General features: G+C 39.7%; 1 protein-coding gene across 1 annotated transcript; it reads left to right on the forward strand.

The window, feature by feature from the left end:
* The first annotated feature begins 12,940 nt into the window (after positions 1-12,940).
* On the forward strand, positions 12,941-16,078 carry LOC108666425 (monocarboxylate transporter 2). The gene is made up of 6 exons (XM_018153301.1): positions 12,941-12,945; positions 13,136-13,305; positions 13,691-13,834; positions 14,075-14,681; positions 14,990-15,210; positions 15,494-16,078. Exons 1-6 carry the CDS (start codon positions 12,941-12,943, stop codon positions 15,628-15,630), a joined length of 1,284 nt encoding a protein of 427 aa, XP_018008790.1. The 3' UTR covers positions 15,631-16,078.
* Positions 16,079-18,914: the final 2,836 nt, after the last annotated feature.

Consider the following 18,914-nt stretch of genomic DNA (forward strand, 5'->3'; position numbering starts at 1 on the left):
ACCTTGCACTGCCTCTAACCTACGCGTCGGGGCTCGGCAGTCACTTCCCAAACAAAATTCTGAGGCGTGGCAGCTTCTGATTCTGGTAATCAGAAGCTGAGGCGGCTTTAAATTTTGATTGGGTTATTGAGTCATGTGAAAAAGCAATTTCTAAATGAGTGCTGCTCTCTGTAGTAGTAGACAGCTCTTCAGTTTACTGCCATGACAATCAGATTCTTGACTGAAGTGTAGGACTGCTACGCACTCCCCGGGATTCAGTGTTGGATTGCGTGCGTGCACCGGCATGTAGTATAGGATTGTGTGCATTCCCGGCATCCAGTGCACTTGAATGAATTTTTTAAATCGTATATAAGTACTTAAAAATAACTATAGTCTACTTTTAAATCGCAATCTTCTCTGCTTTTTAATTCTTGGAATTTTTTAACCTTTTTCTAATCTTTTCCTTAACTTTCTTCACATATTTAATTGAAAGTTCTTCATTTCTTTTCGCTGATTAAAATGGATGCAATTTCAAAGTTTCTACTATACTCGAAGAAAAATGTTTGTATGCGAGTTCTTGAAAAACCTTATAAATTCTTTTTATTTTTCCTGATCGACCCCCTTAATTTCGACCCTTATCAATTTATTACCCACATTAGTTAAGTCTTCGTCCCCGGGGGGTCGATATCGTTCACGATGCCATAAAACCTGATAGAAGCACATGCATAACTAGGAGAGTTTGGGTGTGATAGAATAGAATAGAATAGAAGTGTCGGCACTGAAGAAATAGGCCCTGGCCTGTTGCCGATTCTTGAACTTTTCGTGACTTGATTCACAAGGGATCCGGCCTTTGGAACCCGATCTTTCTATTAGCTGACGATTGATCGAGATAGCTGCTGGACTTATTGCCTGGTCCGTAATTTGCTAGGCATTTTAAGACTGAACATATGCTCCTGCATAGCTTCGTCTAGTCTGTTCTTGAAGGCGTTCATACTCGGAGCGTCAATGATGCTATGTCAGGGAGGCTGTTCCACATGTCGGTGACTCGAAGCGAGATAGACAGGTAAAGGTCTTTGGAGCTAAAAACTATGGTCGGCTGGTTATGCTTTGTTTAATTTCGAATATAAAATGCACGTCGATACGCTTTTAGTGAATGAACAAAAAACTCTAGAATTTATAGATCAATATTTTCTGGTAATTTCTAACGCGAATGGAAAACTAATTATTCCCTGGTATAAACACGACTGAAATTTATTCAATAAATATAACACGACTACATATTATTAGTTGAGCAATCGACAAGAATATTTCACAACTCACCGTGTTAGTAAATCAATAATTAGAACTCGCTTCACCTACCAAAAAGTAGCTGGTAGCTTCATTTAGCAGCCTACTGGCTGACATAGAGTAACGTACTACTTAATGTTCTCTTACGTAGCTTGCCGCGGAAATGTTTCATTAATACTCCGTTTGAATCAGCGTTTACTTTGCACTATTTACGAAAAAAATTAGTGACTTAGCGGTCTTTTGATAATCCGGCCTTAAAGCTTTCTACTAAGGATTATTCACTCATGTCTCCATAAGATTAATATGAAAGAAAATTTCTTATGTAGCTATCAAAAATTCGTAATTCATCTTATTCATGATTCTCTCATTTTTGGAATACTACCCATAAATGCATTCGATGTTCTGGCAAAATGCCTGCACTGTCGAAGAAATTTTCTTACCTCGGCACTGGTCGGTCATCGAGCTGGTCCACGGGGAAGTACCGTTCTGAATCACCTGTTAAAAAAAAGTCTGCGATTAAACTCGATTAATGAAACACAATACGAAATAATGAAATACAATACGATACGATAAAGGCAAGCAGAAGCAATGTGTTCTAAGGATCACGGATAAAGATTGATGAATTGTATTGGAATTACAAAAAATTGATATTTCATGTCGATTTTTTTGGATGCGTGAACTGGTTTGACGCTTTGGGCACTTCGATGCGCGTGATGGGCACGTGCAAACTACCCATGCATCGAATGACTGGTGGCCAGCACTCACATGCTCAGAAATGCTTGTGCACATGCATTGAAGCTTTCACCAAGGGACCGTTGCAAACTTTCATTCGTTGGTCCTTCGTTATCGCGCGAACACCTGACGATAGCGCTCTTTGTATATACCCTCTAGGAGGCAGGTGGTTGTTTCGGTTAAATTCACACTCTCAACGCCCGCGTAAGTAATCGAAGATTTGATGGATAGCTCGGGAACAAGCCACACTTACGTTGAAGTATTTTTACAAAGCTGTTTCTAAATTTCAGAGCTCTTTACTGACACGAGCATTTCTAAAAATGGTCCTCTGTTTTGGTACTTTAAAATACTATCAGTACCGTTGTTTTAATTTATATACGATCAAATATTTCGCCTTGTTTGAGGGACTACAGTAAACTCACGCTAAAAACTAACACAGCATAGCACATGCCATTGCTGTTGTTGTGAAATAGGCTCGAAAATAATGACGATCTAGTTAAAATTAGTTGAGTATGAGCAATAATTGCAAAACAGAATCAAGTGAAATTCAAATTAATAATTATTGCCGCGAAGTCTATCCCGAAAATGAGGTTATTGTTCATCACCATGTCAATCTTTGTTCCATTGCGGATCATTGACGTCAAAGAGGCCGTGTACGTTTTAATCACAGTCCATGACGTCACAGTGGACTTGGCGTAATAATCCATGTCCGTGACGTCACGAAGATCTTCGACTTTATATACTGTAATCACGGCCCATGATGATACGGAGGCCGTTTATTATATAATAACTGTCCGTGAAGCCACAGAGACTGTTGAAGTCATAATCGCGGTCCGTGACGTTCTTTGACGTCTTATTCACGGTTCGCGACGTCACGGAGGCCGTTGACGTAATAATCACGGTTCGTGACGCCACGAAGGCCGTTGACGTAATGATCACGGTTCGTGCCGTCACCGAGGCCGTTGACGTAATAATCACGGTTCGTGCCGTCAAGGAGGCCGTTGACGTAATAATCACGGTTCGTGCCGTCACGGAGGCCGTTGACGTAATAATCACGGTTCGTGCCGTCACGGAGGCCGTTGACGTAATACGTAATGATCATACGATGACAGTTGAAAATACGGTTGTCAAGGCTGCATCCGTGACGACGATCAAACAATGTACGTAATGATCATACGATGACAGTTGAAAATACGGTTGTCAACGCTGTTCCGTGACGACGATCAAACAATGGACATGGTAATCATACGATGAATGTTGAAAATGTAATTGCGGGATAAACTAGCTGCCCTAGAGCTCAATGAGCGCACTTCTCCATGATAAATTGCCCATTATTGAAATGATCACTTGAGATCAAAATCCCTTGAACTTGTGATTAATATATAGAAATAATATTCGAATGAAAATATCATATTTTAGTTGCATATATTAAGGTGGCACTTAAACTAAAATTAAACACTTTACAAGAATGTTTCTGATTTCAATCTTTTTATTACAACACTTCTCTTTAACTTCACTTCTTGTTGTTTGTTTGTTTGTTTTCATTAAATATATGTCTTTTCAATCATGATAAACTTGGATGCCATTGTATATCATAGCGCAGTCGACTATCTGGTACAAATCTTATAATCGATATTTAACACACTTCTATGGTTGATTCATGCATTGTTTCCAACTTCACGAAAGTGTGCAAAATTTCAGATCAATTGGAGAGGTAGAACTGTGTTAAATATCGATTATAAGATTTGTAGCAGACAGACAAACAAACAAGAAGTGAAGTTAAAGAGAAGCACTGTAAAAAATGAAATAAATAATTTTGTCTGCTACAAATCTTATAATCGATATTTAACACACTTCTACCTCTCCAATCGATCTGAAATTTTGCACACTTGCGTAAAGTCGCAGACAATGCATGAATCAATTGACAGAATAATTAATGTTCATAATTTAATTTTTTTCATAACAAAAAACATAAAATTTTTTAATATGAAAATAAAATTAGAAATTCATTGTACTTGTGAACATCAGAGACACTGGATTTTTTAGAAGAGTTATCTCTAAAAAGTAATTTTTAAACGCATATTGCATTACGAGAAAATTTTTTTACTAGGGTGCGAACAATGTCAAGTTATTAAAAACTACGAAAATGAACATAAAACTACACTTTGCCGGCGGAATTAATAATTCAATCACCTCCAAATTTACGGTAATCACAAGTTTTGACAATCGTCATGCACTGCGGTCTAAGCTATACGCTGCATGCAGTCCACAAGAACCCGCTTCGCACATGTACAGTTACGCACAAAGAAATGTCCCCAAAAATTACCAAATTTTGTCTCAGACGTTTATAATAATAAAATTTTCATAATAAATATCTGGAGAGACAATTGACTTTTAAATAACTAAGTCATACACAGCCAACCGGATAAGGCTATCCAGTTTAGACTCATCAAATAAAAGTTCCACCCCGCTCGGTGTGAAAATATTTTTAGGGACGCTACTCATTGATGTGTATAACTTTCAGTTCAATCAGCTCTTTATTGTCGTCACTAAGGTGGTCGCTCCAGCTACTAAAACGCAATTATCAGCGAAGTCATGAATGGTTCCATCTTCCTTTTAAAGAGGCTTAAATTGGCCAGTTGATATATCATTCCAGTTTTACCGAAGCACCGTCTGAACAAATGTATATCAGTACTGCTAGATGGAACCTTAATGCATTTCATGAACATTCTTTTATCAACAATCTCATATGCAAATGATGGTAAGCAAACTGATGAGCGAGGCGACCAAATTTTTGCTATAGTAATGTGAAGGCGTAATTACTGTACCCTTAGTGCTTGGTGTCTCGTCGACTGAAAATCCCTGAACTGGACAAGTAATGTTACAGCAGGGGCCATACTTTCAAAACTCGCTAAGTGAACGTAAGTACTTACGCTCTATTTTCTTGTATATGATTGGTGGATTTTGCTTGAAAGGCCGTCAATGATTGGCTGATGAAATTACGATCTCTTAACTTTTTTTGAAAGTATGGGCCCAGTCTAGCAGACAATTCTAGCAGACAATCAAACACGGACGTAGATTATTCGGAACCAGTTCCAGAATGAAGTCTTAGAACCTCCAATAACTTTGTCTTCACCGGAGACATAATGGGCAGTCGGTCATTGCACCCGTTCAAATCCGATATTAGTTCACTGCAATTTGGTGCTTATATGAAATTGACAACAAATAGCAAATCACAGTGCTACCTAAGTAAAGAAAATCAAATATTACAACAAATAAGCAGAGCTTAATAGAACTTATTTTGGTTAGTAGCAGAGCAGCTTGCTGGAAATAAGTGGACTTACTGCCAATTTTACTGCCAATTATCAATTAAAATCAGGTGAAATCTGACACTTAATAGCTAGGCTTAAAAATCCGTGAAGTTGTGCTGAAATAAACTTATAACAGAACACACCAAAATTTATGAAAGAGAAAATAAATTCGAAAAAAATTCAGTCACCACCCTAATATATATCCTCAGAATTATTGTCTTACTTGTATACAGCGGATGTTGGAATGTATATACATTCCTCTTCTATAGCAAACCTAAGTAAAGAAAACCAAATATTTCAACAAACAAGCAAAGCTTAATAGAACTTATTTGTGGTATCAATTCTGCACTTTCTTGTCAGCTATGCCCGGGAACAAGTTATCGGTAAATAATAGTTCATTTTCTATTTGATTTGTTGGAAATTATATACGCTGCCTTATATTAATATACATGAGGCAGCGTCATGCATTAAATTAGCGTCCCTTTTTATTCTTCCTACATTAATTGCTGCACATAAGGCTGTGTTATGAACGTGATTCTGTACATGAGGCGAGTCTAATGCTTATAATTATATATAAGCATTATAATTATTATATAAGCCAGTGTATACTGATAATAATAATAAGCCAGTGTATAATTATTATAAATGTATGAAACCTCTGCATGAGGTTTCATACACTTGAACCTTGGCAGTGCTTGGGGTGCTTCACATGTTTAGGATTCAAATTTTATAAATAAAAAAATGGATGGAGTGAATAATGACGTGACCAAATTGACAGTCAACGAAGCAAACTCCTCGAGGAGCAATAGAATCGAGTGAAAGAACAGAGACGTAAAAAGTTTAGGGTACAAAGTGTGCCAGAGTTTAGGGTACAAAGTGTGCCGGAGTTTAGGGTACAAAGTGTGCCAGAGTTTAGGGTACAAAGTGTGCCAGAGTTTAGGGTACAAAGTGTGCCAAATAAAAAAATCTTTCTTACTCGTCTAGCCAAGTTTTTTTGCTCGCTGCTGATCGTGCAAGTCGTGAATGCTTAATAAGAATCAGGTTCTACGAGCACCAGATTAAAGGAATATTATTTTTTTCAGATATTTCCGAACCCAGAAATTTCCACAACTATAAAAATGTTGTTTTAGAGTTTCATCCATTAGGGAAAAATCTATAATTTTTTACAAGGGAAAACATATTTTTTACATTTTGCAAGGGAAAAATCTAGAAATATTTTGCAAGAAGGTACTTGCATATAAATGAGAATGTTGGAAAAATCCCATTGCGATGGAGTATATAATGAGGCTTTTGAAATGGAAACAAATGGAGGGGGGAAAAAACCCTGTACTATAGGGGAAACCGTCCCGTCTGAAGAGAAGCTCCAACAGCCGCGCCCCACGACCACCGCCGCGTCTGAAGTCGAGGCAAGTTTGATCTTGTTTGCCGTCCCTAATTTATGCACCCCAGACAAGTCAGATCCCGTTAGCCGTCTTTAATTTTATGCACCCCACGCAAGTCAGATCCCGTTTACTGTCCCTAATTCTATGCAACCCGGGCAAATCTGATCCCGTTTGCCGTCCCCCGTTTTACGCACCTCCAAGGCAAGTCGGAGTCCGTTTGCCGATCCAGTTTGGCTGGCCGACTGGATGGTAGTTGAAGCATGTCAAAATTCAATTACGATTATATATGTGATTACTCAGATACGTGTATTAAATGAATTAAAACTTATATCTATTCAAATCAATAACATGAAATACAATGATTCGCCCACTATTGCCACAATATACACAATATATATGCTATATTTTTTTAGAATTTAATGTAAAAATTGGGTCGCCTGCCGAAGACCACCACTGCCCTGGATGTAATGGACCATCATGATTCCTGCCTTCCGGGACGTAACCTTCAGCACTTCAAGCCGTCCGTATCGGGTCGCCTGCCGAAGACCACCACTGCCCTGGATGTAATGGACCATCATGATTCCTGCCTTCCGGAACGTAGCCTTCAACACTTCAAGCCGCCCGTATCTAGGCCGTGCGTCGAACCAGCCCTCGGTCGAACGGCCACTCGTCCACGGACGATAAATTTTGGAACAGAAGTATGCTATCTGAAACCTAACCTCAGATGCGGTGAACGTAAAATTTACGTAATTTAACGATGCCCGGAAGTCATATTCGATCCGAGGCCTGGTGGTGCAAGGCAGGTTTTATGCAAGGCCGGAGGAGGAGAAAACCGAGTGGTTCACGGCTGATTGGTGGATGTCCGGATAGATCCAAGGCTTTCGATTCAGGGCTTATTGGCGCACAAAATGGGGGTGCAAGGCTGCGCTCCCTAAAAATTGTCGATGCTTTTTATGTTAAACGATGGGTAAAAACTGAACACATGTTCCGGTTTTTTATTTCGATCTTTGCACTTTTAGTGAATTGTTTTAAGTCGACTTATTTCTGTCCGGTGTCAAGTCACTTGACCTGATAGAGATTGAGGACGAGTCAACATCTGATAGACACGTGATAGATCACGTGATCAAGACCTCAGTAGTGGGCGGAAGCGAAGCTTTTAAAGGTCTAGCAATCTTAAGCAAAGCCCCCAGCAGCTGATGAGCACTCCGCGATGTAGCGTGATGGTAGAGTTCTCCGACCTTACGGTCGATGCCGTAGCTTATAACTCTGTATAGCAACTCTGTATTACCACCCCGTATACAAGATACGTTATCTGGACTTATGTATCTTACTTACCCTCACTACCTTAGTCGAAAAACCCGATCCTCAGGTAGAGCTTAATATAAAGAGCTCTATTTCAATGTCTTGAGCGCAACCTCGGACATTTCGAAATTTATGACAAACGACGGATTAGCATCAAACACGAGGATCACAGACATCGTATCACAATGGCACGCCTCTTAGACTGGAATGAAAAGATGGTAGCGTCAAAATTCATTTGAATTTACGTAAATACGAATATTAGATGCCAGTTAAAACTTCAAAACCGAAATAGTTGCAGCGTTCCGTCAAAGCTTAGGAACGCTGCGTACTGCGTTTTTTAAATGAGCATGCGACAATGTTGAAAGTTGCACTTCAATGTGAATCTCATGCCTAATTGAAGGTGAACCTCCAGTTCTTCCTTGCTAATCGGGTGGCAATGCGTTATGCATTGACTGATAATTTAAATTAGTAAAATAATGCATAAATTAGATCGTAATGAAAGTTAAATCGTGAGATCGGTGATAATTTTCTTATGGGTTTTGTCACGGCATAAATTATGGAATTAACTGGTGATAAAGTCCTTATTAAATACTGAGCTATTTGTGCTTGGAATGAAATAACCCAATCATAGTTTTGATTCCTGTTAGCCGCTGGCTCAAAGATGCCCCAAGCTCGCCTAGCGGTGTATACTAGCGGCTCCGTGTCCGTTTTAGGTTCTGGTTGAGCGAAGGAAATAAGCACCTGATTAGGATCTGGTCAATTCCTTGACGACCGTGGGGGGACCTCGGGGCTCACGTATTTGGTACCGGATACGTTCGGGACAGACACGGCCGAATCTGAAAAATGCGTTTAAAAAAAGCCCTCTCCCTTTCCCCTTTTATGGGGGGAAGGGAGGGGACATTTGAATCATCGCGGCACAATGAAGCAAGTGGCAAGTTAACACGGGTTTGAAACGGGAATAATATCAGTTAATGCAACTTCCCCCAACTTGCCACATTACCCACAACATTCTCTTATATTTGCCAAAATGCAAGATCCTCTCACATTGCCCGAGCAAAATTATCTTCAACATTCACCAGCAGTCAGCATTGTCACACATTTCCCAAAACCAAACTTTTTTAATATGCAATATCACTCAACTATCAACATACTCCAATATTCAACACTGCACTATATTATCCCACATCATCCATGTACGAAACATTCTACCATTTACTCGTACCAAACACTCCTAACTGTTGCGGTAGTAGCGGCCGGTGCCAAACATTTACCACGTACGGCAGAGCAAAACATTATATCTCACCTTAACCTGTATTAAACCTTCTCTCATATTCGCCAGCACTATATATTCACAAATACTGTTAAGCATTCTCCCGCATTAACCAGTTGAATCAGTCCTCAAAATTCTCCCAAAATTTTAGTAAAAAACAGCTTATTGCATCCACAGAGCTTAAGGGGAGCGTCTAGGGTAAAATTTATCTCGGCTATTTACAGCTGAATCACTCTGAAACGAGGTACACATATGAAAAACAGAAATCTAAGACTTTTTTGTTCATGTGAATTTTTCGAAAAAATAAAAAAAACGTGAAAATCTAAGAAAACGGCCAAGAAGGGGGTACCGTTGAAATCTATCTCCTCCTTGGATTTTCAAGCTAGAACATCGAGACACATATCATTCGATGCGTAAAGACCATATCCAAAACTGAACACGGCGGTTTTTTGGATTTCTCATTTTTGTGGGTGTGGGAGCATTTTTCGAAAAATTTTCGATTTCCTCTTCGCCACCCCCCTTTTTGCGGAATAAAATCCAAACTATAACGAAATTATAAAAACGCCCGTGTTCAATTGTAGATAATTTTGTTGCGCATTGAACGGTATATGTCTTATCGATGTAGCTTCAAAACTCTAGGAGGAGATAGGTTTTCCGTGACAATAAGTTGGAATGTTGAGGAGAGCGCGACAAAGTCCCGCGCGCACCGCAATATGCGCTCAATGTAGCATAGATACCAAACTAAACTTTCTGGAGCTTAATTCCACTCGAGGATGATGGGAGCGACTACATGCACATCTCTCCGTACAACGCCCGGAGGCACACTGAGTTAAACCTCATAGAAACACTATATTTGTAGTGCTGGGCAGCGAATTAGTTCCTATGTAATTACTGAAAGAACACCCCCCACCCCGCCCCCCTTTCATGAAGTGTCGTGAACGCATAAATTAACGTACAGAGATGGTAATGGTACCGTTGGATAGGCCAGAATGTCAGCTTTAAGATGAGCCTAAACACGTAACTGCAGCACAACTCAAGTAGACACTATATTATGGCAGTGGTACCGTTGGATAGGGCAGAATGTCAGCTTTAAAATGAGTATAAAAACCGAAAAAGAGAAAATTTTCAATGTAAGGGTTGACGCTCCCCTTAATTCTAACCATTCCAATATAGCAAAAATTCAATATAGTAGCTAATTCCTGTTTCCAGGTATGAAGTGAATATATAGCGAAATTATGCACGGAAATGCAATTTTTTCCAATCCTTTGTACCTAAAATTCTCGAAATACACACGTGCAAATAACAATAGTTCGATTTCATTTCGAATAGAGTTCACAATAACAGAACCGTGCAACTTAGTTACCTTACAAATTTTCTCTGTAACCCTGTTGTACCGCGTCTTCAGCAGCAAGCTGTCCGCCGACCATTTAGTAAGGTTGCCAGATGCCACTACTCAACTTAAGCACGCAATGTTAATCGACTCGAGGAGTCTATATAAGTTTTCGGTTCCACAGTCCACAAAACAATCCAGATGTCTTGGTTGGGGAAACAGAAATTATAACCTCGAGTAGAAGAACACGAGCAGCTGAAATAACACGTTCGTGTCAATATACCCCTAGCCAAGTTAAAAATTTCAGCAAAAGTCTTTAACCTCGACGGTGTGTTCTTAAATGTCGTTATTCCGGGTATTCCAAGCTCCAACCGCCAAAGAACTTCACTTTAGGAGGCACTGGACATTAAACCCTTAGGAAGTTGAGTTTCTAAAGATTCCTAAATTAACTTGTGCAGCCTTTAGAAACTTGATTGTTTTCTATTAGCTTGCATCGCAGTTCACACTAATGATACACGATTGAAACGAGAAGCATGTCTAATATAATTATCAACCGCACTCGACGAAATGCACCGAACTACTGACAGCTTGACACCAGAGCGTCGGGGGTAGTGGGTACGGATAACCCCACCTTGAACAGGAAGTATTTTGGGGGCTGTTTATTAGTCCTATACCTCGAAAGCGTGGGTTAAGCCGCAAAAACAATGCAAGCATGCCGCAAAAACATTGCATGCTTGTTGTTAGAACGCGACGCAAATATATAGACATAGAAGTAACACGAGCGTGTTCAAGACAACGCAATGCGCCACGCGTGTTTTACATATTTGCACATCGCAAGCGTGTTAAGGGGAGCGTCTGGCCAACTTTTTTGGATTTGGCTTTTCGTTTTTTAGTCTTATCTTAAAGCTGACATTCTGAGCTATTCAGCAGTACCAAAACCATCTCTGTACGTTGATTTATGCGTTCAGGACAGATCCCGAAAGGGAAAGGGGTGGGGGAGTTCTTTAACAAATGAGATAGGGGGAAATTAGCTGCCGAGCACATAAATAGAGTGTCTGCTTGAGCTGCGCTTCAGTAACCCGACTGGCGTCGTACGGGGTGGTGTGCTAGCAGTCGCTCCCACCATCCCTGACTGGAATCAAGCTCCAAAACGCTTAGTTTCGTATCCTTGCTACACTGAGTGGCTATTCCGGTGCACGCGGTACTTTGTCGCGCTGTCCTGAAAAGTTAATTTATTGTCACGGCAAACCTATCTTCTCCTAGAGTTTTGAAGCTACAGCGATGAAACATACACCATTCAATTTGCAATTAAAATATTTATCAATTTGTCGTATTTTTTTCGAATTTCGTTATAGTGATGAAAATATTTTGAAAAGGGGGGGAAATTGAAAAAAGCGGAAAATTTTCGAAAATTTTGGGAAAAATGCTCCCACATCCACAAAAATTAGAAATTAAAAAAAAATACAACGAATCGATGGATATTTTAATTGCGAATCGAATGGTATATGTCCCATCGCTGTAACTTCGAAACTCTAGGAGGAGAGAGATTTCTACAGCACCCCCTTTTTGGCTGTTTTCTAAGAATTTCACGTTTTCTTCCAATTTTTCGAAAAATTGACACGAATAAAAGCTGTCTATTTTTCGGCTTTACATATGCATGTGTACCAAGTTTCAAAGTGATCCGTCTGTAAATAGCCGAGATAAAATTTTGGCCAGACGCTCCCCTAAAAAGAAACGCAATGTCCGTGTTAGATAGGGTGTTGAAGATAACGCTGTTCACGTATGCGCTGCTGAAAACGCGTGTTGACGAGCATCAGTAGCAACCCCATTGATATAAAAGTAACGCAGGTTAGTTGAAGATAACGCAATGACAACGTATTTTTCTATGCGCACGCAAAGCAAGCGCGTTGACAGACACGCATTGCACGCGTGTTGAATCTCCAGCAACTCTTGCGTGAGCAATACGCACTCGATGCAAGCGTGTTGAAGGTAACGAAGCGCAAGCATGTTGTCGTACACGCAATACAAGAGTGTTTAAACGCTCGCGTGTTGATAACTTCGTACACATGCACAATGCACATGCAGCGTCACAACTAAAGGCAGGGGCTTGTCACGCTTGCGTTACGAACTCATGCCAGCTACTGAGCAGGGTAAGCCAATGATGGCCTGACAAGCCGCTGATTTCGTATGTTATTTGACCCTTATATTTTTCCCCATGGAATTACACAAAATAGCTCCTATTGGGCGGCTAAGTAGGGGAGGCGGCCATTTCGCATCTGAATTCATCTCTAATCAGAGAGTTGCAACCGAAACCCGACCGACAGCCGCGTCTAAATTTTGACAGGGTATGAGGTGAGAATAAAGCCCTGGGGCCATACTTTCAAAACTCGCTAAGGTAACGTAAGTACTTACGCTCTATTTTCTTGTCTATGATTGGTGGATTTGTCTTGAAAGGCCGTCAATGATTGGCTGATGAACTTACGATCTCTTAACTTTTTTTGAAAGTATAGGCCCTGTTGAGCTTACTTTGATGGCCATGCAGGTACGCTTGGCTGGTGGTGGCAGTGTTGTTCTTGGCGAACGCCATCACCGCCGGGTACATGAGGAGCTTCGGCGTCATCTACAACGCCGTCGAGATCGCCTACCCCGACACCTCTGCCACTGCAGGGGGCGCCGTCGTCGCTCTCCTCTCCGGATGTAGGAACATTTTAGGTGCGACAGTTGAATTACGGATCGGTTAAAAAATGTAATAAAAATGTTGAATTTTTCTAATGCGGACTTGCCGAATGTGGCAGTGATATACAGTAGTATGAGCAGAACATGAAAGGAATTACTTATTATAAAATGATAGGCGTATTTTGACGATGATGGCATATAATTGCATTCATTACACATATTGCCGTCTGAACCATTTTTCAATTTAACAAATAATGAAAACTTATTTTGAATAATTTGACAACTTTGCAAGACGAATGACAAAATTCTCATATACTTGGGTGCTGATTAAAGATATTGCTACGGGTGCTTAAAGCCACGAAGAGTATTAAGAAATGCGTTCAAATGTTCAGAAATTGTTTTGAATTTATTTCAATACCAGCACCTGCGATGGGGGCAGCCGCGGTCCAATTCGGGGCGAGGTTGGTCATGATATGCGGTATTTTCCTTTGCTCCGTGGGCCTGTTTGCTTCCTTCTTCTGCAATTCTGTCGACACCCTCGCCATTACGCTGGGTGCCATGATGGGTAAATACTATTTTTCATATAATTCAATGTCTAATCATCAAGTAACAAAATAATTAACTATTCAAAACTCAAAAGTAATCTTGTTCTGAATTCGAACAAATCCCCCCCCCCCCTTTTGCTGTAGCTTGTAAATAAATATTCCCCGATACTTTTGAAAGATGTTGGTTACTGGCTGTCAATAGTTATGATACTGGCCATAAGAAGTGTACTTGAGTGCATAACTTCTACTTTGTTTTCCAGGCACGGGCATGTGTGCAGTGTATACCGGACAGATTATAGTAATGCCGGACTATTTCCGCAACAAAAAGGAACTCGCAAATTCCATCCGTGTAGCAGGCCTTCCGCTCGGGGGTGCGGCCTTCCCGTTTTTCTTCCTGCCCATATTCGAAAATTTCGGACTTAAACTCACCTTCATTATCTTATCAGCATTGTTCGCACAGCTTGCCGCGTTTGTATTCCTGATAAGACCATTTTCAGTTCATGTAAAAATGGCTGAAGTCCAAAAATCACGCAAAGAAAAGAGGAAGCAAATCGCTACGAACTCTGTAATAGCTATAAACCATACAGAATCACCACAGGAAACTGAATTAAAGGCGAAAAAATTTGACCTAAAGCTTTTCTTAAATCCTATTTATTGGACTCATATTGGTGCGATTGTCGGATTGTCAGCTGCTCTTCCTCAAGCTCATTATTTCTTGGCCGTTTACGGCAAAGCCATCGGATTCTCACTTGAACAAAACTCTATTTTGATCGCGTTCCAATCGGTGCTGGACGGCGTCACTCGACTTTTGATCGGCTGCATGCTTGACAGAAAACTTTTCAAGAAGACGCACTGCCTCGCAGTGTGGTGAGAAACAGCCGAACGCTTGAGCTTGAAACATGCACATTACTATGATAAGATTTATATTACCATTATTCACCTTGACCATTCAAAAGTTCTTAATAACTTCAGTAATAGACTTAGTTTGCAACATTGTGTGCTCGAACCACTAGTACCAGTAGTACGAACCGCCATTCCTAACTACCAGTAGTTAGTTTCTGGGTAAAATTTCTTCGTTCTTTGGTTCGCAAAAATAATCACGAGCATAATGAATAGTTGCAGTCACTTCCACTCATTTCACACTTTACTTACCACTTTTAACTTATATACAACAGCCTGGTATCAGCCGGCATTGGTACTGTAATGATCCCAGCGTCAACCAACTTCTGGGTGGTGATGTGCACCTTTAGCCTTTTCTCGCTCGGAAGCTCCGGCTACTTCGGTACCATCAATGTCATTCTCATCGATCAATTTGGGGCATACAACGTGGCGTCCTCTTGGGGATTCATTCGTATGATCCAAGGAATCCTAAATTTTTTGTACCCTCCACTACTTGGTATGTAACAAACATTTAATCTCAAAATTCGTACAGTGATCTTGAGCAGCATCAGGCTTTTGTCCCATAAATAACTGAATTTATGTCAGTTGTTTTGTAGCTAAATAGCTCAATTTACGGTTGCAATGTCTTGAACATCGTGTTACATGCAACCCAAATCGTCAATTTTACTAGAGCAAACTTGGATGCATAATTTCTCATGTTACAAAATTCTTTCTCAAACATTCATATACCTGGAATTCAGCAGCATTTCGAGGAAATTTACGAATTTTACTATTTTCAGGTTATTTCGTGGATGTAACGGGCAGCTACCTTCTGACTTTCGTGATCATGGGCATCGGTACCATTTTCGCGGGTCTCTGCATCGCAGTACAGCCTCTCGTTGCCCGGGCTGCTAAGATCGACATGATTTTCTATTAGACGAGAACAATGACTTCGACTGATGAATGTTATGCTGACATTCTATGTGAATCGCCGGAAAATTTTAAATAAAATTGTAACCGAAGCCAATTCGCGTCGGTCGCTTAATTAGTATGAAGCATTGTTAATTACTACGATTGGAAAGGTATTTTCAGTGTAATTCACGACATATTGATCATGTTATACGCGTCATTGTGAATACCTCGTGTTATCACTGTGAGATTTCTGTAATAAAACGTATTTGACACAAACATCGCCAACTCCTTTCAAATAATTCATGGTCATTTATCAAATAATGAAATACTTCCTCAATTAGCATCTATATTTATTGACGAGGAAAATTGTTTATTGTTCTTTTCAGTATTTCGGCCATGTGCCCAAAGCTATGCCAAGAGAATCTAAAGATTTATATAGAAATACTTCTCAAACATTAATCTTCATACTTTTTGAGAACAATTTTAAAATAGGTTCTTTCCTTAGGTACAAAAATGTCCTCCCTTTTCAGATATAATCGTCCTTTGTTTATTAATATAATTGTGCATGATGTGCATCTGAGTACTTTGGGATGACGTCACGCTATCTTTATTCAAGGGTTGCTGAGCATGAAGGGAGAAGTAATGGGACTGGGCAGTCACTATCGCATCCTCATTCGGCTGTGCGCACCCACGCCACAGAGTGCAACGTTCCAGTGTCCGACAGTGAATTTAAGGCTTTAGCTTCTGGTTCTTCCGATCTCCGTTTATTAGAATCATTGTATATTTTCAAATAGAGACCTATTTTAAATGCAGCGTTTAGATCTTATCCACTAGAAATTGTGATGATATAGGTTTTTACTCTATTACTCTGTCTTTTGTTAAGGTTTATGTTAGGTTGAATATAGGTTTTAATTTCTGTTTTTTCTTTTAATTTCGACTGCATCACCGTCTGATTGTGTTTTGTTCTAATTTTTTTCGAACTGACGAAGGAGCTGGACTCCGAAACGTTTTCAGTAGAGATATGGTAATTTTTTGTGGTGTTTTCTTCACCACTGAATTTGTAATGAATTTGTGATCTAGGCAATCAAGTGACATTAATACTAGTAATCATAACGAGATGCGTTTGTTAACCTAATTGTTATCATTATCAGATGATTCCAGGCTTCATGACATAGTAGTCAACTTAATGTGCTACAGGACTGAGGACAGTAGAATAGACACGGCAAGAAATGTAAGGACACGGCAAAAAAATAGACACGGCAAAAGTGCAAGTAAGACCAGCAATGAAAATCTAAATGTTCACGAGATATTAAAACCGAAGTAACGACAAAATGACAGAAGTAACGTAAAAACCAATTGATTTACATTTGCAATGGTGTAAGAATAGTAGCGTTGAGTGATAAGATAAGATTGCAAGAGGATAATAACAGTGCGATCCGCATCAGTACAGGAATAACGTCCTTATATTTTAAAAAAATTTGCTAAGTACATATATGTACGAAATAGAAAATCAAGTGTCAAGTTTCAGATGAACAGATCAAATGCGAATTGTACTCAGGTATGTCAATGATATCTTCGTTGTCATTCGAGATGAAGCACAACTTAGGCATCTACGAATGGCCTTTTAAACTAATTCTGACTTGAAGCTTACTTACGAACTCGGACGAAATCGTACTTAACCTTTTTTGATATATTCGTCCGAGCTAAAAATAATTAGTTCGTCACCAAAATATGGCGGAAACAAACAGATGTCGGGATCGGAAGAGTCCTGAACACCGCCTGCGAATGCTCCGAGTGCTACAAAAGAAGCACAATACATGCATTCATCCAACGAGCTCTCAAAAAATTGCCAATAAAAAAAATTGTCAACAAAACTATTTCTCTTGTCCGCAATGAAACCTGCGTAAAGATACAAATGCCAACCATACTAATATCTGAAAAATATAACTCAGTACTCACTGCAGTGAGTGACAGAGAGCGCATTTTCTCGTCGACGAAAACTTGAGGTCGCGAACGGACGGACAGACGGACAGACAGACAGACAGACGGACATGGCGAGCACAATGGTGCATTTTTTCCATAAATGAGAAAATGCGCTAAAAAGTAACGAATTTTGAAATTATTCACCAACAAAACATTCAAGTTAACATTCGGAAATATTTTTCAAAATACATAATTAATTCATTATTTTAGAAAAAACTGGACACTGTTTTAACCTACCTAAGTAGAGGAAAGTGCAATGAATAATTTTCCTATTATCAATATCAGTAATAGATTCAAAATGACTATAATTAGTCAGAAACATTACATTTGCTAAACACATGGCACCATGAAAACCCATTCGTTTGATATATACCTGTATTAGGAATGAATTCTAATGAAGAATGCTGCTGGATAAATTCTGAATTAAAATTCAGGGGATGAAATAAACGAAAGAAATTCCATAGTCGCAGTGTATCAAAGTTTGAAGACTCAAAATTACTCAATTTGACATGAGATGAACAAATGTCGGTTTGCGGCCCACGGAAGTCTGAAAGCGACCAGTAGATTGCTGAACTATTGCTGGTGTCCATCTTGATGGCACAGGGTTATTCTAAGTGATGTACTCAATTTAATGATTCGTATTTATTAGTATAAAATGGATAATTTATGCACCAATGGAAAGAGAAAGATTCGAAGTTTTCTTTTATATATTTATAAATATTCATATATAAATAAACATTTAATATGTCCCTCTTTAAAACTATAAACGGTAGCCAAACTCGGCCCACACACGATAAAGCATATCTTTAGTTACTGAGCGCACCGTAGCAGTGATACTGTTCTTCAGATCAACCAGAGCTGCTGGTAGAGGCGGGACGTAAACAGAGTTACTGGTAGAGGCGGGACGTAAACAGAGCTGCTGGTTGAGGCGGGACGTAAACAGAGTCGCTGGTAGAGACGGGACGTAAACAGAGTTGCTGGTAGAGGCGGGACGTAAACAGAGTTGCTGGTAGAGGCGGGGCGTAAACAGCTTCCCTGACGTAATCCCATAAGAAAAAGTCACGTGGGGTGAGATCAGGTGATGTCAGTGGCCAGAAGTGTAGAGATCTTCATTTCCTATGCGTCTTATCCTTCATTTCCTATGCGTCTTATCCTTCATTTCCTATGCGCTCGCTGTTGGGTAGGACGCCAAACTACCGACGCCACCGACAAATTCCACGTTTGAATAGGTTAAAAATATTTAATTTTCTCTTTCCATTGGCGTCTGAATTATTCCTTTTGAATTTATACTTAAATATATACGAATTTATCAAATTGGGTTAATCA

This window comes from Hyalella azteca, unplaced genomic scaffold, assembly GCF_000764305.2.
Source record: "Hyalella azteca isolate HAZT.00-mixed unplaced genomic scaffold, Hazt_2.0.2 contig16599, whole genome shotgun sequence".
In the NCBI taxonomy this organism is placed as follows: Eukaryota; Metazoa; Arthropoda; class Malacostraca; order Amphipoda; family Hyalellidae; genus Hyalella; species Hyalella azteca.